The 25,584-nt window shown below is 41.0% G+C and overlaps 1 protein-coding gene across 1 annotated transcript in view; it reads left to right on the top strand.

Moving 5' to 3' along the window:
• Positions 1–21,465, top strand: part of LOC131460493 (dedicator of cytokinesis protein 3-like) — a 98,809-nt gene extending 77,344 nt beyond the window's left edge. The window contains 30 exon segments of the mRNA XM_058631047.1: positions 1,094–1,192; positions 1,411–1,505; positions 1,595–1,670; positions 1,883–1,983; positions 3,197–3,255; positions 3,418–3,566; positions 3,778–3,863; positions 3,968–3,994; positions 4,365–4,460; positions 4,814–4,874; positions 5,087–5,180; positions 5,282–5,430; positions 6,176–6,262; positions 6,448–6,552; positions 7,959–8,100; positions 8,220–8,386; positions 9,102–9,188; positions 9,607–9,786; positions 10,272–10,355; positions 11,213–11,245; positions 11,247–11,330; positions 11,434–11,502; positions 11,504–11,544; positions 12,536–12,677; positions 13,919–14,000; positions 14,292–14,410; positions 14,775–14,862; positions 15,481–15,600; positions 16,762–16,874; positions 17,280–21,465. Of these exon segments, the coding sequence (XP_058487030.1) occupies positions 1,094–1,192; positions 1,411–1,505; positions 1,595–1,670; positions 1,883–1,983; positions 3,197–3,255; positions 3,418–3,566; positions 3,778–3,863; positions 3,968–3,994; positions 4,365–4,460; positions 4,814–4,874; positions 5,087–5,180; positions 5,282–5,430; positions 6,176–6,262; positions 6,448–6,552; positions 7,959–8,100; positions 8,220–8,386; positions 9,102–9,188; positions 9,607–9,786; positions 10,272–10,355; positions 11,213–11,245; positions 11,247–11,330; positions 11,434–11,502; positions 11,504–11,544; positions 12,536–12,677; positions 13,919–14,000; positions 14,292–14,410; positions 14,775–14,862; positions 15,481–15,600; positions 16,762–16,874; positions 17,280–17,936 (3,492 nt within the window). The 3' untranslated portion in view covers positions 17,937–21,465.
• Positions 21,466–25,584: the final 4,119 nt, after the last annotated feature.

Raw genomic sequence — 25,584 nt, 5'->3', positions numbered from 1 at the left:
TCTGACAAATAGTCAAAAGAGTCTTTTTAAACTTTAAAAGAGTCACAAATGACGCAATATTTTCTATTTCCTTTAAAATGATAACACAACCTGGGATATGGCACTGATTATTGACAACGCTGGCATTTTGTTATTGTTATTTTTGTATGGTGTTACTTAAGAAAAAACTACACTCTCAGCACCTTCAGTACAAAAATGTCCCACCTGCATAAATTGCAAGTATAAGTAAACAAATGCCAGCTCTGATCCTAATAAAAGTATAGTTGGCCATTTATAACACAACACTGCCACCTAGTTGTACACCAGTAAAACACATTCATGCAAAACAGGTAAATCCACTGTACAGAAACAGGACACAAATAAATAAATAAATCAAGAATCACCAGTTCATGATATTTCTGACTGTATGAATACTGGGTTGTGTTTTGACCTCTCAGGGCCTCCGTACACCCTGACAATAATAATAATAGTAGTATTTGTGTGTGATTAACATCAGAACATGTTTCCCTCTTCGTCCTCCTCCCTCTCTTCTTCTTGCATGCTGCCTTGTACCTTGTGTTAAACGTGCACTGTGTCTGTTTATGAATTGAAGAGATGGTTCATGATATTTTAAAATGTGCTCGTATAAGTTAGCATGCTAGTTAGCTTATATTATTGTTATGTTATTTTAGATTTTAATAGCACTTTTTTAGCACTGATTCATTTTGTCCTAAAGTTCGTCAACAAATCACCAGTTTCTGAACACGTGGGTGTAAAATGTACATAGAGTTATATACATACTGTATGTATGTAGACCTGTGTCTGTGGCTGTACTGTGAGTATAAACTAGCAGACTAGCAGCAAGTGTCCCTGAATTTATCAACTAAAATACAGAAATACAGAAAGACTTTACATCAATAAGAAGTGTTAAAAACACGACATTTGTTGTAAGTTGCGTTGAATGTGGACGCTAACTGCCGGCTACATATGTCCATGGATGTGGACACAGCACTGTTGCCTGCCAAAATGACTTTTTGTTGTTGTTTTTTGCGTTTGTTGATGTGTGTGTCTGTGATTGGCTCACCTGTCACCACCCCTGGCTTCTCATTGGCAGGGAGAGTACGTGTCCTGTCTCCTGTCCCTCCTCAGACAGATGACGGACGTCCACTTCCAGCACCTGATGGACAACTTTCAGAGCAAAGACGAGCTGAAGGTAACACAGGAACGCCGAGTCTTGACTTTATACAGGAACACCGAGTCATGTGACTGAGATTGGGTTCATAAATCTATCTGTCTGTCCATCCGTCCGTCTGTCTGTCTGTCTGGCCAGCTGACTAGCATCTATCGATCTGTCTGGCTAGTAAGCTGTCTGTCTTGTTGTTATCATTTCTCACTTCTTTATCAATGGAACATGAAATGTCGTGTTTCCAGGAATTCCTGCTGAAGATTTTGTGCGTGTTCAGGAATCTGATGAAGCTCAGCATTTTTCCTCGTGACTGGAACGTCATGAGACTCCTCACCAGCAAGTACGACATTAAACAAAGTCCTGTAAAACTTCTGACGCTGACAGGAAAGACGGTCTCACACTCACTGTGGCTCTGTTTTCTCTCTGCAGCATCATCCTCACCACAGCTCAGTATCTGTCTCCTGCTCTTCACAAGAACTTCACTGAGGCTGAGTTTGACTTTAAGGTCAACACACACACACACACACACACACACACACACACTAACCCTCCTAAATAACATGGTGAAACATGAGGTAACTTCAGTTCATACGTCTGCAGCAGAGACAGGAAGTGGCATCAGTGTGATTCCAGTCAACGGTGGTGTGCTGATGTTCTGCCTTACCGTCATTGTGTGTGTGTGCGTGTGTGTGCGTGTGCGTGTGTGTGCGTGTGCAGGTGTGGAACTCGTACTTCAGTCTGGCTGTCCTCTACATCAACCAGCCCAGTCTACAGCTGGAAAACCTGAGTTCTGCAAAGAGGAAGAAGGCTCTGGACAAGTAAGAGCAAACTAACTAAATAAATAAATAAAGTAAAATAATAAAAGCAGGCAAAAGTGCTGACCATTGAAGCTGTTAAAGAGTATAAAGATTAAAAAGGTAAAGAGTGTTTTTAAATAAATCCGCTGCTATTCTGGCTGTTCAGGCTGACGTGCAGGGCCGGCACAAGCCTTTATGAGGCCCTAAGCTGAATTAGATTTTAGGGTCCCCTTCCCACTACCTCACAGTAGCCATGTCATTCTATAAGATTGATTTAGTTTTTTAAATCAGTAAAGTTACACTGTATACTGTATACTGTATAAAATTTACACTGTTAGTAAGGAGTATTTCCGTAATAACATTTCATGAATCATCCAAAAATACATCCACTAGAGGTCGCACCAGAGCAGAGTCGAGTTCCCGACAACGACAAACATGATGTACCATGAGCTAAAAAAAAGGCTCCACTAATAAAATCTCTGCCAACTCTGACTTTATTTCACTGTCAAACAGACTTTCCCTGAAGTTTGTGAACCACTCACTCTCCCACACCAACGTCCAGAGAGAAAATCAGCGATTTTAGCTAGCGGGGGCACAGGAGCTGCTGGTCTACTGTTGCCTCGTGTGGTCGCTTTGTGTCACTGCGGTAAATCTAAACATATGATGTCAAACACCAGATGTCACAAAATAACGTGTGCTGCAGTGGATCAACAGCTCCTGTGTGCTGTGATGTTAAAATCACTGATTTTCTCTATGGACTTTGGTGTGGGAGAGTGAGCGGTGACAAAGAGACAAAAACTTCAGTTTACACAGTTTACAAAGGTTTGTCTAACAATGAGACGAAGCAGCAAACATGTTCTTAAGATATAACAGACGACAACATGTGGCAGAAATCAGTTTTTAAATTTAAATTTCCATTTAGAATGGAGGTCAAAGGTCAGAAACTAAGAGTGACGTCACCTCTCAGTTGACTTTGTTCCGTGAGAAGTTGAGTAAAAACCATTAAAGCAAACGTATCAAATCACAAAAACGTGACAACGTGTGTACGACTCAGTAAAACTCAGACTTTCCGAGTTGGAAATTTGAGATCGTGAATTTCTTCTTCCAAAAAACAACTGGAATCCGCGATAAGTTCTTTCTGTGAGGGAGGACGTTTGGACATCCTAAACTGCCCCCCCATGGTTTCCTCTGGTACTGCGGACTTGGCGATGACTGTATGTTTGTGCGTCTACAGGTACGGTGACATGAGAGTGATGATGACCTACGAACTCTTCAGCATGTGGCAGAACCTGGGTGAGAGTTTAGCTCCTTATTGACTCTCCTTGTGTTGTTAAATTAAACATAGAGATGTTTTTATTCTTTTCCTGGCTTGATTTATCAGTAGACTGGCTGTGATTGATTGATAGATTGATTGAGTGATTGATTGAGTGATTGACAGCTTTGCTCCGTTTGCAGGGGAGAATAAGATCCACTTCATTCCTGGGATGATCGGCCCGTTCCTGGGAGTGACGCTGGTTCCTCAGGTGGAGGTGAGAAACGTCATGATTCCCATCTTCCACGACATGATGGACTGGGAACAGCGCAAGAACGGGAATTTCAAACAGGTTAACACACACACACACACACACATACACACACACACTAATGTGTCACATGATCATATTGTCTGCATTAATCCATATTACAAATGAGAATCATGATGCATCTAAGATTTAAAGTTTTTGTGCTTGCATGCATGCGTGCGTGTGTGTGTGTGTACATGCGTGCGTGCGTGTGTGTGTGTGTGTACATGCATGCGTGTGTGTGTGTGCGCAGGTGGAGGCTGAACTGATCGATAAACTGGACAGTTTGGTGTCTGAAGGCAAAGGTGATGAGAACTACAGAGAGCTCTTCAGTCTGCTGTGAGCAAAACAAACAAACAAACAAACAAACAAACAAACACTAACCTCCTCTGTTCTAACTCTGCTGTCGTGTGTTTTGCTTGGTTCTGTGCTGCGGGGATTAGAACCCAGCTGTTTGGGCCTTACCCCAGGTACTGTATGACACCATGAATTCACACGTTCCCTGGGAGATGTCATGTTTGTGTTTCATGTTTCTGTGAAGTCTTTAATAATCAAGTTATCAAACGTCTGAGGAGTAAATGGAGCAGGGTTCCCTTGGGTCCTTGAAATCCTTGAAAGTTTGGCCTCAGGGAGACTGAAACATTGAAAGTGCTTACATGTTATGCAAGAAAGATTTATTTTAAATTAAACCTATGTTTCTGTGTAGATTAGGGCCTTAAATCTCGTCTCTAATCTACTAACGTCTGATTTCCTGTTTTCACATTTGTTTTGTTTGTGAATAAAAAAACAAACTGACAAGTCGTTGTTTGCTTGTTTGTTTGTTTGTTTGTGTCCTCACAGTCTGCTGGAGAAGATTGAGCAGGAGACGTGGAGGGAGACAGGAGTGTCCTTCGTTACCTCGGTAACACGGCTGATGGAGCGACTGCTGGACTACCGGTAACACACACACACACACACACACACACACACTGAGCACAAGTTCTGTGTGTTGTGTTGTTGCATGGCAGCCATTTTGAATTGTGAACTCCAGGCATGAGGAGTTGAAATGGAGAAATTCAAGATGGCTGCCTCAAGCATTTAGCACTTATGTTGTACACTAAACATTGTAAAAACCAGCAAAGACCAGCATTTTGCTGGGTTTTGGTGCCAGTTCAGAATCATTATACTGGTCCAGAGTCGTAATACTGGTCCAGAATCATAATACTGCTCTATGCTGGTCCACAGACAGCTAGATTAGCTCGCTAGTTAGCAAAACTAGCAATAACTCTAATAACGCTCTTGTGTTTCAGTGACTGCATGAAAGGAGACGAGACGGAGAACAAGAAGATCGGCTGCACCGTCAACCTCCTGGTACGCCGGCGACCGTGCTCAGCTGTTAGCATGTTTTTAGCTTCGTACATTTTCATGAAAGGAGAGGCGGAGTTGGAGGACAACATTCAGACTCCCGAGCACACCTCGAGCTCCTTCCTCGTTAACCAGTTGACCCGTTTGTAGGTGACGAGTTGTCCCCCTTGCGGCCAGGGTGGCGCTGTTTTGACCGATTTTATGTTTTATGTCCTCAGAACTTCTACAAGTCCGAGATCAACAAGGAGGAGATGTACATCCGCTACATCCACAAGCTGTGTGACATGCATCTACAGGCGGAGAACTACACCGGTACAGCACACACACACACACACACATACGGAGTGGTGGACATAGAAGGTGTGTGTGACCTGGTTGTTGTTGTTGTTGTTGTTGTTGTTGTTTGTCCACAGAGGCTGCGTTCACTCTGCTCTTGTACTGGGAGCTGCTGCACTGGGACGAGCGGCCGCTCAAAGAGTTCCTTCACTATCCTGCTCAGAGTGAGTGGCATCGCAAAGAGGGGCTCTGTCGAAAGGTCATCCACTACTTCAACAAGGGAAAGGTACACACACACACACACACACACACACACACTTTCTGCCTCATTAGGACAAGGTTTTGGTCTCCATGAGGACTACTGGTCCTGACAAGGTCAGTGTTTATGACAGAAAAAAGGTCCTAAATAACGACACACCTGCAAACACAACAATGTTAAAGAGATAGTTTGGGTTTTTTAAAGTGTGGCTGTGGATTTTTCTAACAGGAAACTGGAGTTTGTAAACCACTCACTCTCCCTGCACCAAACCTCATAGAGAAAAAGCACACAGGAGTTGTTGATCCACTGCTGCCTCCATCACTAACTTCAAATGTCTTATTTTAGTATATTCGGCATTTGAAATTCTCCGTTCGGATTCACGTCAGTGACCCAAAGTGACCACACGAGGCAGCAGAGGACAGCAGCTCCTGTGTCCCCGTGAGCTAAAATCACTGATTTTCTCTATGGGGTTTGGTGTGGGAGAGTGAGTGCTTAACAAACTTTTTCCAACAGTTTCTCTGTTGGTAACGTTTGTCTAACAGTGAGATAAAGACGTGAACATGTTCTTAAGACATCGTAGACTTAAGCAGGTGTAAGTTTCATGATGTGGCTGCTGATTCTCAGCACAGGGGGGCGCTACAGCGCAGTCGGTGCTGACGGTGTCAATAAAGCATTAAATCACGCTTCGAAATACTTCATAAAAACAATAATATATGATGGTTCAAGTCTGTAAATGTGACACTTGTGTGTGTGTGTGTGTGTGTGTGTGCAGTGTTGGGAGTATGGTATTCCCCTTTGCAGGGAGCTGGCCTTCCAGTATGAGTCTCTGTACGACTACCAGAGTCTGAGCTGGATACGGGTGAGTCACACACACACACACACACACACACACACACACACACACACACACACACACACAAACACACGTCCTGTTCAAATAAAGTGAAAGGTTAAGAATTGTAAATCACCTCTCTTCAGTTGTTGTTTTTATCTCCTTCCACAAGTCGCGTGTCCGTGTGTGTGTGTGTGTGTGTGTGTGTTTAGAAAATGGAGGCAGCATATTATGACAACATCATGGAGCAGCAGCGTCTGGAGCCAGAGTTCTTCAGGGTGGGATTTTACGGCAGGAAGTTTCCCTTCTTCCTCAGAGTGAGTACCACGTAAATTGAATAATTTAATTTTATACTGTTTTACAGAATACGGTGAGACACATGAATGAATGAATGGAGTGTATGCATGCAGCATCACTTACAACCTCCACTAAAATATAAACCAGCTTCTTAACTTTTGATCAATATGGGAAGTTTTAATCAGTAATGTTTCCTCGCAAAGTCCAAATTTAGGTTTAAGTTAACCCTGAAGAGTTCCTTTAATATCCTGACTGGGGTTGCAAAAATTTCCATGGAAAGTTTCAAATTTGGAATATTTCCAAAATTCCCTCACGAAATTTCCCAAACCCATGGAAAGTTTCTGGAAATTTACTGGGAATGTTCCACCCCTTTGCCACTCTAAAGACAAGATAAATAAGAAAGGTAGGGTTGCAAACGTTTTCAAAATTCCTGAACTAAATTTCACAATCTTATGGAAAGTGTCTGGAAATTTTACAATAATTGTCCACCCCAGCAATAAGTCGGGCTGCAAATATTCACATGGAAGGTTTCCAATTTGGAATATGTCCCAAACTCCTGGACTAAATTTTCCAATCCCATGGAAAGTCTCTGGAAACTTAACAGGCATTTTTCACCCTTTTTCAACCCTAAATATAAGCAAAAAGTTCCATAATTCTCAAATTAAGTTTCCCAAACCCATAGAAAGTTTACAGCTAAATTTCCACTACTGTGCCACCCTAAAGATGAGATAAGTATGTTTGCAAAGATTCCCATGGCAAGTTTCCAATTTGGAATATTTCCCAAACTACCAAACGTTGGTATATTTGGGGTGGCAAAGAAATTTCCAGAAACTTTACTTGGGTTTGAGAAATTTAGTGAGGGAATTTTGGAAAAATTCCAAATTTTAAACTTTCCATAGGAATGCAACACTACGATATTAAAGGAAGTCTTCAGGGTTAACTTAAACCTAAATTTGGACTTAAACTTTCCATATCACTCAAACGTTACATACAAGCATTGACACGTCCTGGTTTTCAGTAAACCAGTAAACTTTCTCTGCTCAGTTTTCAGTAAACTTTGTCTGGTCAGTTTTCAGTAAACTTTGTCTGGTCAGTTTTCAGTAAACTTTCTCTGGACAGTTTTCAGTAAACTTTCTCTGGACAGTTTTCAGTAAACTTTCACTGGTCCATTTTCAGTAAACTTTCCCTGCTCAGTTTTCAGTAAACTTTCACTGGTCAGTTTTCAGTAAACTTTCTTTGCTGTTTTCAGTAAAGTTTCCCTGCCCTGTTTTCGGTAAACTTTCTCTGGTCAGTTTTCAATAAACTTTCTTTGCTGTTTTCAGTAAAGTTTCCCTGCCCTGTTTTCTGTAAACTTTCTCTGGACAGTTTTCAGTAAACTTTCTGTTTCTGTTTATTAAAAACTGCTCTTTGCCATCGTCTCCTCCAGAACAAGGAGTTTGTGTGTCGCGGCCATGACTACGAGAGGTTAGAGGCCTTCCAGCAAAGGATGCTGGGAGAATTCCCACAAGCCATTGCGATGCAGCACCCCAATCAGCCGGACGAGGCCATTCTGCAGTGTGACGCGCAGTGTATCCTTCTCACACACACACACACACACACACACACACACACACACTCCGGAGTGTTAGCGTAGGCACGAGTCTCCGTCCACAGTGTTCTCAGCCATTCCCTTGACCTCTGACCTCAGATCTCCAGATCTACGCAGTGACCCCGGTGCCAGACGGCGTCAGCGTGCTCCAGATGGACAGAGTACCGGACCGCATCAAGAGCTTCTACCGGGTCAACAACGTCCGCCGCTTCCGCTACGACCGGCCGTTCCACAAAGGACCCAAAGACCGAGACAATGAGTTCAAGGTGAGTTAAAGAGAGGAAATATAGGTCAGCGTAAGTGTGTGATATCTTTAGAACATGATTTCATGTCTTTATCTCACTGTTACACAGACAGTTTGTAAACCACTCACTCTCCCACACCAAACCCCATAGAGAAAATCAGTGATTTTAACATCACACACACAGGAGTTGTTGATCCACTGCTGCCTCCATCACTAAGTTCAGATGTCTTATTTTAGTGAATTTGGCATTTGAAATAATTTGTTCAGATTCACCTCAGTGACACAAAGTGACCACACGAGGCAGCAGAAGACCAGCAGCTCCTGTGTCCCTACGAGCTAAAATCACTGATTTTCTCCCACATATATACATATATACCATATAATCATTTAGGGCAAAGGGGTGGAAAATTCCCATTAATTTCTAATTTCCCCATCGATCTGGGTTAGGGTTGGGGACATTTTTGCAACCCTACTGATCTTATTGCTGAGGGGTGGAAAATGATTGTTAAATTCCCAAAAACTTTCCATGGGATTGGGAATTTAGTTCATACCTATCTTATTTATCTTATACTATCTTATCCCTTTAGACAAAGTTAATTATGTTTTTTTTTTTTCTATAAATGACCTTTAGCTTTGCTGCTGTAACACTGTGAATCTTACCTGTAACTTACACACACACACACACACACACACACAGACTTTGATGGTGTGTATGACTGTGTGTGTGTGTGTTTCAGAGTCTGTGGATTGAGAGGACCACACTGATCCTCACTCACCCTCTGCCCGGCATCTCTCGCTGGTTTGAGGTGGAGAAGCGAGAGCTGGTGAGTGAGAAAAAAAACAACTATTAAAACAAAACAAATGTTTCCCGTGAATGAGAAAGTTCCTGTTTCCTGTAAGTAAGTAAGTAAAGGTTTAGTCATGAAAACCCAGCTCCTCACATGAGGAACAAGAAAGAAAACCACATGAAGAAAAAGAGAAACACAGTGTGCAGCTGCTCACACATGTTGTATGGGGAAAAAAACAACTCGATGAGCTAAGACTGACTGGAAAATAAATTTGCCATTCCTTTAAACAAAGTCTGGCAAGTCAGTGATATCTTAGAAATATGTTTGCTTATTCGAATCACTTTGTAAAACTGCCCGCTCTGTAATATTAGTCAAATAAAGGCGTACACATATATATGCATTCAGTCTCTAAATTGAGTTGGGCTGCGTCTGACTCGGCCAAATTCTTCTCCAGGTGGAGGTGAGTCCGTTGGAAAACGCCGTGTCTGTGGTGGAGAACAAGAACCAGGAGCTGCGGACGCTGATCAGTCAGTACCAGCACAAGCAGCTGCACGGCAACATCAACCTGCTCAGCATGACGCTGAACGGCGTCATTGACGCCGCCGTCAATGGAGGCATCGCCAGATACCAAGAGGTTCGTACGACAACGTGAACTCGCTGTGATTGTTGGTGTACTTTGTTTTAGTCTAGGATGTCTTAAGAAATGAGTTCTCAACAATATCTCAATTTGACAGCCCTGCCTGTCTGTAAACCACTCACTCTCCCTGCACCAAAGTCCCTAGAGAAAATCAGTGATTTTAACATCACAGCACACAGGAGGTGTTTGACCCACTTCTGCCTCCATCACTAAGTTCAAATGTCTTATTTAGTGAATTCGGGCTTAAAATCCTTTGTTCAAATTTACCTCAGTGACCACATGAGGCAGCAGTAGACCAGCGGGTCCTGTGTCCCCACAAGCTTAAATCACTGATCACGTTCTCTATGGACTTTGGTGTGGGAGAGAAGACAGTTTATAAACCTTACTTATTGTTTGTAAAAGTCTGTGTCACAGACAGATAAAGTGGTGAACGTATGTATTGAGCGAACTGTCTGTGCTTGATGTTTGTTTGTTGTGACCAGGCTTTCTTTGATAAAGACTACATCAACAGTCATCCTGAAGACACAGAGAAGATCACACAACTCAAAGATCTGATGCAGGAGCAGGTGAGAAGTCACTGCTGACTCACACGTACGCATCATACGGTTAGCATCATTAGTCTGACTAAAATGGAGCTGGTCTTAGTCGGACTAACGTACCTGGTTCATAGTCCGATTACTCCTGCATGTCTACTCTTCGTCTGTGTTCTGTCCTGTAGTAGAAGGAGACGACGTATAAACTGCGGTACTGTTGCTCTAGCTCGTACAGATTTACAGCGCCACCTACGGAGGCGGAGTCACGCGTACACGGCCAATAAATTGTTTTCTCCTCCACATTTAAACTCACACTCAGCAAGCTGTCTTAGTCAGACTATGACCTTAGCTCCATTAAACTGTGCATGGACACGTCCTGACCGCTGTTCAGCCCTCAAGGCGCCGCCTTCTGGCCTGGGACCTACAAGTATTTGCCTTGTCTTTAGTCTCTTTATTTTCTCTTTTAATATGTCCTTTTAGTCTATTTTAATTTGTCCTACTCAGCCTATCAGGAGACATTTACATAAATATCAACGTAACTTTCAATGACCCATGTCTGTTATTTTCTGTGTCCGAGCAGTTGATCATAGTCGACTCCTCGTAGTTGATCATAGTCGACTCCTCATCATTAATCGTAGTCGACTCTCGTAGTTGATCGTAGTCGACTCCTCGTAGTTGATCGTAGTTGACTCCTCATCATTAATCGTAGTCGAGTCCTCGTCATTAATCGTAGTCGACTCCTCGTAGTTGATCGTAGTTAACTCCTCGTAGTTGATCGTTGTCGACTACCTCGTCGTTGATTGTAGTCAACTCCTCGTAGTTAATCGTAGTCGACTCCTTGTTGTTAATCGTAGTCGACTCCTCGTCGTTAATCGTGATGTTTCCTGCAGGTTCACATCCTCGGGGTCGGCCTGGCGGTACACCGAGAAGCTGGTGCACCCGGAAATGCGCCCCCTGCACAAAAAGCTGATCGATCAGTTCCAGATGATGAGGAGCAGCCTCTTCCACGTGAGTGCACCACAATCAGCCGCAGCGTGTGTTTACATTTTTGCTCGTTGTACACGGAGGGCGGTGTGAATATTCAGAGCAGTGTTTCTATGTGGCGTTGCAGGGTTTGCCTGGTTTAGACAGAACCGGCTCAGGAGCCAACACTCCCAGAGGGATCCTGGCGTCTCACACGCCCCATGAGCCCCGAGAGCTTCAAACTCATGCACCGACACAGGTCTGCACACGCACGCACACACACACCACACATTTCTCATGTTCATGCTTTATCTCACTGTCAGATTTTCTCTGATGGGAAAAGGAATCCCACCAAAGTCCATAGAGAAAATCAGTGATTTTAGCTCAGTCTTAGACACAGGAGCTGCTGGTCTACTGCAGCATCGTGTGGTCACTTTATGTCACTGAGATAAATCTGAGTGAAGAATTTCAAATGTCGAATTTACTAAATAAGACATCCACTTAGTGATGGAGGCAGCAGTGGATCAACAACTCCTGTGTGTTGTGATGTTAAAATCCCTGATTTTCTCTATGGGTTTGGTTGGGAGAGGGAGTGGTTTACAAACTTCAGTTCTCAGCTGGAAAAGTCTGTCTAACTGTGAGATAAAGACGTGAAACTTAATCCTAAAATGTTGCAGACTCAAACTGACGTAGATTTTTTCTCTTTGGACTTGGTGCAGGAGAGTGAGCGGTTTAGACTTAGACTTCCTTTATTGTCATTGCACAGAAAACACGGCAGTGAAAACTGGCAAAGAAATTAACAAAGTTTACAAAGTGACACAAACGTCAGTTTCTACTCGTAAAAAAAAGGTGTAGACTTTCTTAGATGAAGTGTTTTTCAGTGAAGGGACAAGTATTATATAACCTGAACTGTCTCTTTAAGAGCGCACGTGTCGACTTTCATCCACTCACTCGTCAAACGCCTCACTCCTTCATCCCATCTTTTTTTTCATCTCTCTCGTTGCCTACTTAGAACTCTTTCACCTTGTGTGAATCTCATCTTCGGCTTCTTCCTACACTTCCATCATTTTCTCTCTCTCTTTTATCTCCTTCTCTTCATCTTCACTCCTCACATTCCCATCTTATCACTTCCCACGTTTTGGTTGTTGTTGTTTTTTTTGGATGTACTTTGCATGTGTCCTCGCTCGGTCCTCTCCTTCCTTCTTTCCTTCCTTCCTCGTTCCCCCCCCCCCCCCCCCCCCCCCCCTCAGCCCGATAGCTGTTTTGACTCCAGTGCGAAACTCCTCCTCTCTCTCCTCGCACAACTCCAGTGAGATGGGGAACGTTGGGAATCTGCTGATCCTGGCTGACGGCGTGGTGGTGGAGCATCCTGAAGACTTCTACCGCATGCAGGTCAGAATGAAAGAATGAAAGACCAAGAATGTGATTGTAGGACTTCACAGAAGTGCATTCACCTTTGAAAAACAAACACTCACCCGGACAAAATCTGCAATGCAAATATAATTTCCACATACACATGAATGGGACACAATCGAAAATATGATCAGAACCCAGCCCACTTTGGAGCTTCACAGTGTCGTCGTACTTTAACGTAGAGACGTGGTTGAAACTGGTCACAAAACTTGGGACTTTTCTCACCTACGTCAACGTTTTGATGCATATTATTGTTTTTAAACAATCACAGTTTACGTTTTGTACTTTTTTTGGACATTTGCAGATTTTATAATACGTGTGTGAGCCGTGGCTACAGTGGCACACTCAGCTGAAGTCCAGGAAAATAATCACAAAAATCTCTAAATAAACTCTTCTCCCGCCCACAATTTCCAACCTACACGGATCATTGAGACATAAAAGCGTTGCTATGGTTGTCGTCTAACCCTGTGTGTTGTTTTCATTGTCATATGACTTTCTTAAAATCACATAAAAGCACAGAGAGTTCTGCTCAAACCTCCCATTGACTCCCATGTTAAAACTTGGCTCTGGAGTTTTTTAAAAATGAAGACGATGATGATTTTAAAACTGTAATTTCTCTGTCATTTCACAGCTGTTTTTCACAAATGTAAATGTGGGAGCTGCTGAAAGCCTCCTGACACTCACACAACAAACATTTACTCTCAATCATCAACCGTTCTTGAAATATGACAACTTTAAAACATGGTGCTTTAATGGTGTTTTTCACCTGTTTTGGACAGTTAGAAACAGGTGTTTGGAAGGGGAGGGGGAACTGGGAGGGGGAGGGGCTTGTGAGTCAGTCACTCTCTCTCTCTATGTTTTTTAGGATTAGTTCCACAAAAATACTATTTTGCCTGAATACTTCAAGTTTTAAAGGTTCAATCCACCCAAATCGGCAGCAAGAAGAAGGCACCATCAAAATTTCACCATGGAATTTTCTAGTTCTAGTTTAATGTTTATTTTTTTATTAATTTACCCTTTCTCGTTCAAAGTGAAGCTCTGAGTTTGGTGATACTGAACTGAAATTAAACAAGTAAATCAGTTTAATGACTTTGGTGTTTGGAACCTTAGTGCAGATAAATTAGCAAATCTTCTCCTCCAAAATAAAACCAAATAACTTAAGAAAAATCAGAAAAATTACATTTTATTATTTTCACATTCATGTTCCCCCCCCTTTGCAGCCAAGCCCCTCCTCCTCCAGCCTGAGCTCCACCCACTCTGCACCCTCTCAGATGATAAACTCCGCCCCGTCGACAATCAGAGGTGAGCAGCTCTGTGTACACATATAAACATCTGTCATGTCCTCTGAGGTCATGGAAACCACACTGTGTGTGTGTGTGTGTGTGTGTACTTGTACATATTTCTCAATGAGGACCACAAGCTTATAAACCACAGGAAGTGAGGACTTTTTGCCTGGTTCTCATGTTCTGTCACGTCTCAAAATGGCTGCTTATGGTTTAAGACTTTAGGTTAAAGGTTAAAGGTCACACACGTATGTCTGTGTAGATTCTCATTCATCCAGGTCATGTGTTGTTGTTTATGCTCCTCCCACAGTGGGTTCTCCTTCTCTACCAGACAAATACAGACACAACAGAGAAATGTTGATGCTGCTGCCGCCGCACAGAGACCGACCGAGCAGCGCCATGTACTCCAACATCACAGACAACGGACAGGTGTGAGACAGTGTGTGTGAGACAGTGTGTGTGAGACAGAGTGTGAGAGACAGTGTGTGAGAGACAGTGTGTGAGACTGTGTGCGACTGTGTGTGAGACAGTGTGTGAGACAGCGTGTGAGACTGTATGAGACAGAGTGTGAGAGACAGTGTGTGAGACACTGTGAGACAGAGTGTGTGAGACAGCGTGAGAGACAGTGTGTGAGAGACAGTGTGTGAGACAGAGTGTGTGAGACAGCGTGAGAGACAGTGTGTGAGAGACAGTGTGTGAGACAGAGTGTGTGTGAGACTGTGTGTGAGACAGTGTGTGAGACAGTGTGTGAGACAGTGTGTGAGACAGGATTCAGTCTGGTCTTTGTCTTTAGCAGATGAACTTCCAGAGAGCTTTGTTCCATCAGGTGATCGGTCCATGTAAACCCTGCAGTGATCCAAACCTGTCTGTGGCTGAAAAAGGTACAAGAACCAACCACACACACACATGCACACACACACAGACACTCGCACACACACAGACGCTCACACACACACACACGCACACACACACGCACACTCACGCACACTCACACACACAGACACACACACACACACACACACACACACAAACACAGACGCTCGCACACACACACACTCACACACACAGACGCTCGCACACACACACACACACACGCACACACACTCACACACACACACAGACGCTCGCACACACACACACAGACGCACACTCACACACAGACGCTCGCACACACACACACACACACACACACACACACTCACACAAAGAATGATGAAATAAAGATCATTTATCTCCTCTGATTCCTCGTTCTCCCTCTACCTTCTCTTTCTTCCTGTCCTCCTATCCTTGTCTCCTCTCTCCTATGTTTGTGTCCTTCTCCTTCTCCACTTCCCCCTTTTTATCTCCACCTCTTTCTCTCTCTCCCTCCCCCCTCCCCTCTGCTCCCTCTCCTTCTTCTTTCTTTCTGCTCCTCTTCCTCCTCTTTCTCACCTTCTCCTTCTCTCCTCCTCCTCTTCTTTCCCCCCCCTCCTCCCTCTCTCTCTCTCCTCCTCCTTCAGTCCTGACCACTCCCAGTAGTTGGAGTTTGGACAGTGGAACCAGAGAAGCTCTTCCCTTCCTCTCTGCTCACGTTGCCAGTGTCACAGCGCCTCCTGTTCCCCCGCGCAACCTGCCTCATGGTACGACCCAGCTCTTCACTCTGCACTGTGTGTGTGTGTGTGTGTGTGTGTAAAGTTGTGATACTGTGTATAAACAGGAAACTCCCGCCAGTGTAAACCTGACATAAAAAAACACTTTAGTCCTATATATTTATATTGAGTCTTATTTGTTTGAACGGACTCTTTAACAATGAATTTCATTCTATTATAAAACATATATATATATATATATATATATATGTAAAACCTATGAATTAAATCAAAACAAAGAAAAACTTAGTGGACCTTCTGTCGTGAGGTTTTTGTTTAATCCACTTCACAAAAACCTCACTTAATAAACTCTACAGTGTCACATGTTCACGTCTGTATCTCACTTTTCCAACAGGAAACTGAAGTTTGTAAACCGCTCACTCTCTCACACCAAACCCCATAGAGAGAATTAGTGATTTTAGCTCACTAATGCTGCCTCCATCTGTAAATTGTAACGTGTTATTTTGTAAAATTCTCTGTTTATAATCCTTTGTTCAAATTCACGTCAGTGACACAAAGTGACCACACGAGGCAGCAGTAGTGAGCTAAAATCACGGATTTTCTCTATGGGGTTTGGTGTGGGAGAGTGAGTGGTTTCCTGTTGGAAAAGTCTGTCTCACAGTGAGATACAGACGTGAACATCATCTTAAAATGACTTAAACTGATATAGATTTTATTCACTAAGTCTTTTATTAAGTAGTTAAAATCTCATTTCTAACACACCACACCAAAGTCCATAGGGAAAATCAGTGATTTTAGCTCGCGGGGACACAGGCTGAGCTGCTGGTCTACTGCTGCCTCGTGTGGTCACTTTGTGTCACTGAGATAAATCTGAGTGAAGGATTTCAAATGCCAAACTCATGAAATAAGACATTTGAACTTAGTGATGGAGGCGGCAGTGGATCAACAGCTCCTGTGTGTGTGATGTTAAAATCACTGATTTTCTCTATGGACTTTGGTGCAGAGTGATGAAAAGTCTGTCTCACAGTGAGATACAGACGTGTTATTTAGTGGCTAAAACCACAACACCTTACCTTCCTCACACACTCGTCTTCCTCCTCTGTTATTCCTCCTCCTCCTCTTCCTCTTTTCTCCTCCTCCTCCTCTTCTTCTTCTCTGCGGTGTGTGATCGTGCCTCTCTCTCTCTCTCAGTCACTCCTGCTGTGTCCCCCCCTGTAGGCCAACACCCGCCGATGCACTTTGACGCTTTCCACCAGCAGGTCAGCGACCTCCCTCCAGCTCTCCCAGCGCGCTCCTTAAGAAAGGTACCCTCCTCTTCCTCCTCCTCCTCCTCCTCCTCTTGCTCCTCACTCCTGCTGTTTGTCTGTGTGTGTGTGTGTGTGTGTTTGTTATACTGCCACTTAATATGAAGTTATAATGACGTTTTTGTGTGTTTTTTTAATTTACAGATTCAGTAGCAAAACAAACTTTTATTTTGAAAGAAATGTGACATATGGTCAGAATATTGTTAAGTCTCAGGACTTTTGCGGACGTCACCCACTCAGCTGACATAGGGTGAAAGGCCTAGATATCACAAAAGGTCTAGGAGTTACAGTTATGAAAAGTATGCATGCCGAATCCTGGATGGTCACAGAAGGGTTAAAACCAGGACTGAACTGTGGACTGAACTGCTGACCCCGTCTTCTACGTCTGTCTCTCTCTCTCTACAGTCTCCCCTTCACCCTATACCTGCCTCGCCCACCAGTCCTCAGTCCATCCTGGATGGCAGTAACTCCACGTTATCGGGCAGCGCCAGCTCTGGAGTCTCCTCCCTCAGCGAGAGTAACTTCGGTGGCCCGGCCTCCTCCTCTGACCCTCCAGCCAGTCGCACGGACACCCTGGAGTCCGCCCCCAGCAGCCAGGCCTGGACCACCGACCAGGAGGACCTGGACTCGCCCTACCAGCCCGTCAGGTACAGCGCCTCCGAGCCCGAGGTCCTGGACGGAACCAAACCCCCTGCCTGTCGCAGCCAGTCCGCCCCGGGAGGAGTCACTCCGGGTTCAGCCTCCACCCCACTGCAGCAGCAGCAGCAGCAGGATGGCTTGCCGCACCCTCTCCACCTCTACTACCACCACCACCACTTCCTCCCGCACTACCTCCCCCACCACCCGCCTCTCTACCAACTCCACGAGCCGCCCCCAGCCCTGCCCCCCAAGCCCTACCTCAGAGAGGGGTGTATCCCTGAAGAGGACGCCCTCAACTCCCAGTCTCCGCCTCCGCCGCCTGCACCGCGACCCATGCCGCGGAAAATCTCCCAGCCCATCATCACGGCCACCAAGGACGAGCAGGCCAAGGTGGCGTGGGAGCACGGCATCGGAGAGGAGTGAGACGTCGACAGAGGATCTGTGTAAAAAACAAACCTCTTTTCGGAGGAGACATGGAAATGTGAGAGAGGAAGAGACTCCGCCCACTCGTCCTGCTCCGATAACCAAACACTGATGAGGTAAAAGCTTGAAGGTTAAAAATGACGCGTTTACAACTCAACGTCGCTGGATTTGTTCAGATTATTAGCGCTAATCCAATCCAGACTCATCGTGATTCGTCGGTCAAACTTTTTTGTTTTTTTTTTGTCATTGATTTGCATCAATTAATGTTCATTTTAATCGCACTGATATCTAATGACGGTCCAACGACTTTAAGGCACTTTAAGAGAAACATTATTGTATTACTGTTATTTTTTCTAATGTGACGAAATCAAGGCAAAGACGGATGATGTCACGTGACGAGAAATCATAATAACAAATGTGGAAAAACAGAGTGAGGCTTAAAGCTGCTGTCAGTGACTTAGCTAACGTGCCGCTGGAGGCGGGGCATTTATTCACCGACAAACAATCACATGAGGGATGGATGTTGTAAAAAGAGTTGATGATGACATTGTTTTCTTTTGTCGCATAAATTACAAGAAAAAGTTGTATTTTAAATTCAAAATGGCCGACTTCCTGTTGGGTCAGGCTCAGTCTTTTGTGTCACGTATGACGTTTCAAGCGCATCGGTCAATGTCACAGTTATAGGGCACTTCCTGTTTGTTGGCAAATAGTCGCCAAAATTCCAATGGTTGCCGTGGCCACGCCCTTTTGAATCCGCAAGATTTTTTGATAACTTTTCACCTTTGATGTGTCTAGTACAGTTTGACACGTGTTGGTACGATAAACGCGCTCAGACGAGTTCATTCATTTACGAAAACGTGCAATTCGCAAAGATGAACGCCAAATTCAAAATGGCCGACTTCCTGTTGCACTGAGGCCATGGTCCCAATAGATTTTTTGTTTGTCGTGGGCCATGAAATGTTTCCACCAAGTTTAATAGAATTTGGTGCAAATTAGTTTCGGCTTTGTCCTACTTTGTTTCACATTTTTGCACCACATTTACCCATTTCTCTTATTTTTTTAAATGTTCCGCCTGTTCTGATTTGTGACGTTTAAAACGTCAAAAACGCGATCGTTTAGAGAGAAAATAAAAAGAATTCCATGAATTCCAATAGGTATGGTCCCTAATTAGAGACGGCGCTAACACCCTGGATTCTTGATTAAGTGACCACACTTCAACATCGCATTTGTGAGGAGTAGCAGAAACGTTAGCTTTGCTAAAGTATTTGTACGAGTTTCTACATTGTTACACGCGAAGTCATTAAATTTAGCAAAGTGAGTCCAACTCCTTCAAGCATAACGCGGTGCAGCACGACAAATCTTCACCAGACTTTGGAGGCAATTTTTGTCGCCATTGACGAACAGTATCGATTTAGTCCCGGTTCTAGATTACCTGTTCTGTCCCACAAGGGAACCGCCTCTTTGTGGAGTTCTTGCGAAAAATGTCTCTGTGTCACTGAGGTAAATCTGAATGAAGAGTTTCATACACACAATTTTACAAAATAACAAAAAAATTTCGGGGACTGTTTTTACGAGATTTTTGCAAAATAGAGCAGAAACATCATGTAGGACACACCCACTCCATCGCAGGGAATCACCCAGAACCTTTTTTTTTTCATCCGACTCATTTGATCCAAATCTAAACCAGGTAGCTGTGCTGTGTGAAAAGTTTGGATGAAAAAAGTCCCGCTCTACGTTTTCCGCTGAGTTTTAATATCGCATATTTTAACGCAAGAAACATCACTGACTGCAGCTTTAAATAATTCAGGAGTTATCCAGAGCTGAAAGATTTCTATTTATTTATTTTCCAACTGAAGAATCAAGATAAATGTATAATAACTATAAACACATATATATATATATATACATATATGTGTATATATATACACACACATATATATATATATATATATGTGTGTATATATACACACACACATATATATATATGTATATAAAAAGGTGAAGCCTGTGGGGGAATATGCAAGTGAAATGGCTTAACTGAACAAATGTGAAGATCAACACAGTATTTGTTTACGATAAACACTGTCGCGTGTTTCTGTCGTAGAATTAAAAAATTCTCGCTCATTGTGTTTGTTTTTCACGATTTTTTTTTTACCTGTTGCAAAGCTTGTGAATTTGATTCCTGCCTCAGTAAATAATAATAATAATAATAATGATAATAATGCATTATAACTTGTTTATTACTGTAGATTTGTAGACAGTGATAAGTTAATAACAGGTACGTTAAAGTGCACAGTGTTTGCAGACTTAACAAAAAGCTCACCAAATAAGATGTCAGAACACATGTCATCTGTACGATATCTTAAGAAATATGTTTGCTCTTATATCGCACTGTTAGACAGACTTTTACATTTGGAAATGAAGTTTGGAAACCACTCACTCTCCCACACCAAAGTCCATAGACTCTCGGGGACGCAGGAGCTGCTGGTCTTCTGCTGCCTCGAGTGTCACTCAGGTAAATCTGAACGAAGAATTTCATACACAGAATTTTACAATATAAATTCTTTTGTCATGTTATTGGATTTTTTTCATGTCTGTTTTTACGAGATTTTTTTTTCAGGTCTGTTTTTATGAGAATGTTTTTCCGGGTCCAAAAAAAAATCTCATAAAAACAACCTTTTTAAAAATTATTGTAGGTGAATGCAATACGCTTCCATACGCTTTCACACCAAATTCCATAGAAAAAAATCAGCAATTTTAGCTCTCTGGGACACAAGAGCTGCTGGTCTACTGCTGCCTCGTGTGGTCAGTTTGTGTCCCTGAGGTGTGTTGTGTGCTGTGACGTTAAAACCTCTGATTTTCTCTATGGGGTTTGGTGCAGGGTTGACAAACTTTACTTTCCACTCCAAAAAAGGTTGTTTTAACGGTGAGAAAAGTTCCAAACACACATTCTTAAGACATGATAGACGTAAACTGATGATTTTAGGATAAAATCTGAAGGTTTTTTTTTTTACAGCCATGTTTTCACTGAGAACCAGCGACCATGTCTGAAACTGGTTTGTCAAAAAAACATTTTTAAAACCATGAAAAAACCGAGAGTGAGTTTATAAAAAAGATGATTTCCGTTATAACTTGTATGTTTAAATGCTGCATCAGATTTTTATAAAAGTAGCTGATATTTCGTGTATTTATACGCATCCTAAACACGTTTGAATTTTTGTTCTTTTTGCCGTAAAAACAACAGCAAACAAACAAACGCATTCACTTACTTTTCTCTAACTCTTCAGATTATTTCAGGGCAGCTGAGGAAAAGTGTGTGAAAATCCAGACCGTTGGTTGGTTACTATGACAACATTCCTTTGTACAACAATGTACAGACAAATCTTTATTGTGTTAGCATGTTCATAAGCTGTGACGTTCACGATGGTAGATGTAAATACTCACGTTTTTCTTTTTGTTTGTTTTTCCTACTCACTAACTGCTGTGTTGTGGATTATTGACCGATATTAAACCATGTTTTATTGACTCACTCATGTTTCTGTGTTTGTGTGTGTTTTGACATGTGACTCTCAAAAAATGCATACTTTAGTTTGTCATCCTAAATTTGACAAAAAAGTCATAGGTTAGTATGTAGTCTTAAATTTGCCGAAAAATTCATACTTTAGTATGTTGTCCAAAATTTGACAAAAAGTCATGCTTTAGTATGTTGTCCAAAATTTGACAAAAAGTCATGCTTTAGTATGTTATCCTAAATTTGACAAAAAAGTCATAGGTTAGTATGTCGTCCAAAATTTGACAAAAAGTCATACTTTAGTAATGTCTTCCAAAATTTGACAAAAAGTCATGCTTTAGCATGTCGTCCAAAATTTACAATTTGAGAAAAAGTCATGCTTTAGTAAGTTGTCCAAAATTTGACAAAAGTCATACTTTAGTATGTCGTCTAAAATTTGACAAAAAATTCATACTTTTTGTCAAACAACCTTTTTGTTGTCCAAAATTAGACAAAAAAGTCATACTTTAGTATGTTGTCCAAAATTTGACAAAAAGTCATAGGTTAGTATGTCGTCCAACATTTTACAAAAAAGTCATGCTTTAGTATGTCGTCCTAAATTTGACGAAAAAGTCATAGGTTAGTATGTCGTCCAAAATTTGACAAAAACGTCATTCTTTAATCTGTCGTCCTAAATTTGACAAAAACGTCGTACTTTAATCTGTCGTCCAAAATTTGACAAAAACGTCATACTTTAATCTGTCGTCCAAAATTTGACAAAAAGTCATGCTTTAGTATGTCGTCCTAAATTTGACAAAGCAGTCATAGGTTAGTAAGTTGTCCAAAATTTGACAAAAGTCATACTTTAGTATGTCGTCCAAAATTTGACAAAAAATTCATAATTTAGTATGTCGTCCAAAATTTGACAAAAAAGTCATAGGTTAGTATGTCGTCCAAAATTTTACAAAAAAGTCATGCTTTAGTTTGTCGTCCTAAATTTGACGAAAAAGTCATACTTTAGTATGTCGTCCAACATTTTACAAAAAAGTCATGCTTTAGTATGTCGTCCTAAATTTGACGAAAAAGTCATAGGTTAGTATGTCGTCCAAAATTTGACAAAAACGTCATACTTTAATCTGTCGTCCTAAATTTGACAAAAACGTCATACTTTAATCTGTCGTCCAAAATTTGACAAAAACGTCATACTTTAGTCTGTCGTCCAAAATTTGACAAAAAATTCATAATTTAGTATGTCGTCCTAGATTTGACAAAGCAGTCATAGGTTAGTATGTTGTCCAAAATTTGACAAAAAAGTCATGCTTTAGTTTGTCGTCCTAAAATTGACGAAAAAGTCATGCTTTAGTATGTCGTCCAAAATTTGACAAAAAAGTCATAGGTTAGTATGTCGTCCTAAATTTGACAAAAAAGTCATAGGTTAGTATGACGTCCAAAATTTGACAAAAAGTCATGGTTTAGTATGTTGTCCAAAATTTGACGAAAAAGTCATACTTTAGTATGTTGTCCAAAATTAGACAAAAAGTTATGCTTTAGTAAGTCGTCCTAAATTTGACAAAAAAGTCATAGGTTGGTATGTTGTCTAAAATTTGACAAAAAGTCATGCTTTAGTATGTTGTCTAAAATTTGCCAAAAAATTCATAGGTTAGTATGTAGTCCAAAATTTGACAAAAGTCATACCTTAGTATGTCGTCTAAAATTTTACAAAAATTCATGCTTTAGTATGTTGTCCAAAATTAGACAAAAAAGTCATACTTTAGTATGTTGTCCAAAATTTGACAAAAAGTCATAGGTTAGTATGTCGTCCAACATTTTACAAAAAAGTCATGCTTTAGTATGTCGTCCTAAATTTGACGAAAAAGTCATAGGTTAGTATGTCGTCCAAAATTTGACAAAAACGTCATTCTTTAATCTGTCGTCCTAAATTTGACAAAAACGTCGTACTTTAATCTGTCGTCCAAAATTTGACAAAAACGTCATACTTTAATCTGTCGTCCAAAATTTGACAAAAAGTCATGCTTTAGTATGTCGTCCTAAATTTGACAAAGCAGTCATAGGTTAGTAAGTTGTCCAAAATTTGACAAAAGTCATACTTTAGTATGTCGTCCAAAATTTGACAAAAAATTCATAATTTAGTATGTCGTCCAAAATTTGACAAAAAAGTCATAGGTTAGTATGTCGTCCAAAATTTTACAAAAAAGTCATGCTTTAGTTTGTCGTCCTAAATTTGACGAAAAAGTCATACTTTAGTATGTCGTCCAACATTTTACAAAAAAGTCATGCTTTAGTATGTCGTCCTAAATTTGACGAAAAAGTCATAGGTTAGTATGTCGTCCAAAATTTGACAAAAACGTCATACTTTAATCTGTCGTCCTAAATTTGACAAAAACGTCATACTTTAATCTGTCGTCCAAAATTTGACAAAAACGTCATACTTTAGTCTGTCGTCCAAAATTTGACAAAAAATTCATAATTTAGTATGTCGTCCTAGATTTGACAAAGCAGTCATAGGTTAGTATGTTGTCCAAAATTTGACAAAAAAGTCATGCTTTAGTTTGTCGTCCTAAAATTGACGAAAAAGTCATGCTTTAGTATGTCGTCCAAAATTTGACAAAAAAGTCATAGGTTAGTATGTCGTCCTAAATTTGACAAAAAAGTCATAGGTTAGTATGACGTCCAAAATTTGACAAAAAGTCATGGTTTAATGTTGTCCAAAATTTGACGAAAAAGTCATACTTTAGTATGTTGTCCAAAATTAGACAAAAAGTTATGCTTTAGTAAGTCGTCCTAAATTTGACAAAAAAGTCATAGGTTGGTATGTTGTCTAAAATTTGACAAAAAGTCATGCTTTAGTATGTTGTCTAAAATTTGCCAAAAAATTCATAGGTTAGTATGTAGTCCAAAATTTGACAAAAGTCATACCTTAGTATGTCGTCTAAAATTTTACAAAAATTCATGCTTTAGTATGTTGTCCAAAATTTGACTAAAAAGTCATACTTTAATATGTCGTCCAAAATTTGACAAAATGTCATGCTTTAGTATGTTGTCTAAAATTTGACAAAAAGTCATGCTTTAGTATGTCGTCATAAATTTGACAAAACAGTCATAGGTTAGTAAGTTGTCCAAAATTTGACAAAAGTCATACCTTAGTAGGTCGTCTAAAAATTGACAAATATTCATGCTTTAGTATGTTGTCCAAAATTTGACAAAAAATTCATAGGTTAGTATGCAGTCCAAAATTTGACAAAAAAAGTCATGCTTTAGTATGTAGTCCAAAATTTGACAAAAAAAGTCAAACTTTAGTATGTTGACTAATATTTGACAAAAAAGTCATGCTTTAGTATGTCGTCCATATTTTGACAAAAAGTTATGCTTTAGTATGTCGTCCTAAATTTGACAAAAAAGTCATAGGTTGGTATGTTGTCCAAAATTTAACAAAAAGTCATGCTTTAGTTTGTTTTCCAAAATTTTACAAAAAGTCATGCTTTAGTATGTTGTCCTAAATTTGACAAAAAGTCATGCTTTAGTATGTAGTCCTAAATTTGACAAAACAGTAATAGGTCAGTAAGTTGTCCAAAATTTGACTAAGTCATACTTTAGTATGTCGTCTAAAATTTGACAAAAAATTCATACTTTTTGTCAAACGACCTTTTTGTCGTCCAAAATTAGACAAAAAAGTCATGCTTTAGTATGTCGTCCTAAATTTGACGAAAAAGTCATAGGTTAGTATGTCGTCCAAAATTTGACAAAAACGTATTACTTTAATCTGTCGTCCAAAATTTGACAAAAAGAATAGAAATAGTTTAGTTTAGTCCGATAATTGTGAAAATGAAAATGAAATTTTAATTAAACTGTGCATTTGTATGTAAATGTTATTGTTGAAAAAAGGTGTGAAGTGACCATTTGCCCCCGAAACATCTTCACATTATCAAATTTGGCTATAGTTAAACCAGGGACACCCCTGGTTTAAATACTTCACGTTTTAAAGGTTCAATCCACCCAAAATCGGCGGCAAGAAGCAGGCACGATCAAAATTTCTCCGCAGAATTTTCCAGTCTAGTGATGTTATTCAGCGATCCAGGGCCAACTCTTGGTAGTTTTGTGTAAAGTATTTTCTGCCTATCTAAACTAAACACCTCCCAT

This window comes from Solea solea, chromosome 6, assembly GCF_958295425.1.
Source record: "Solea solea chromosome 6, fSolSol10.1, whole genome shotgun sequence".
NCBI lineage: Eukaryota > Metazoa > Chordata > Actinopteri > Pleuronectiformes > Soleidae > Solea > Solea solea.
Note: the sequence above shows the minus strand (reverse complement) of the source record. Positions and strands in the feature narration are given on the sequence as shown.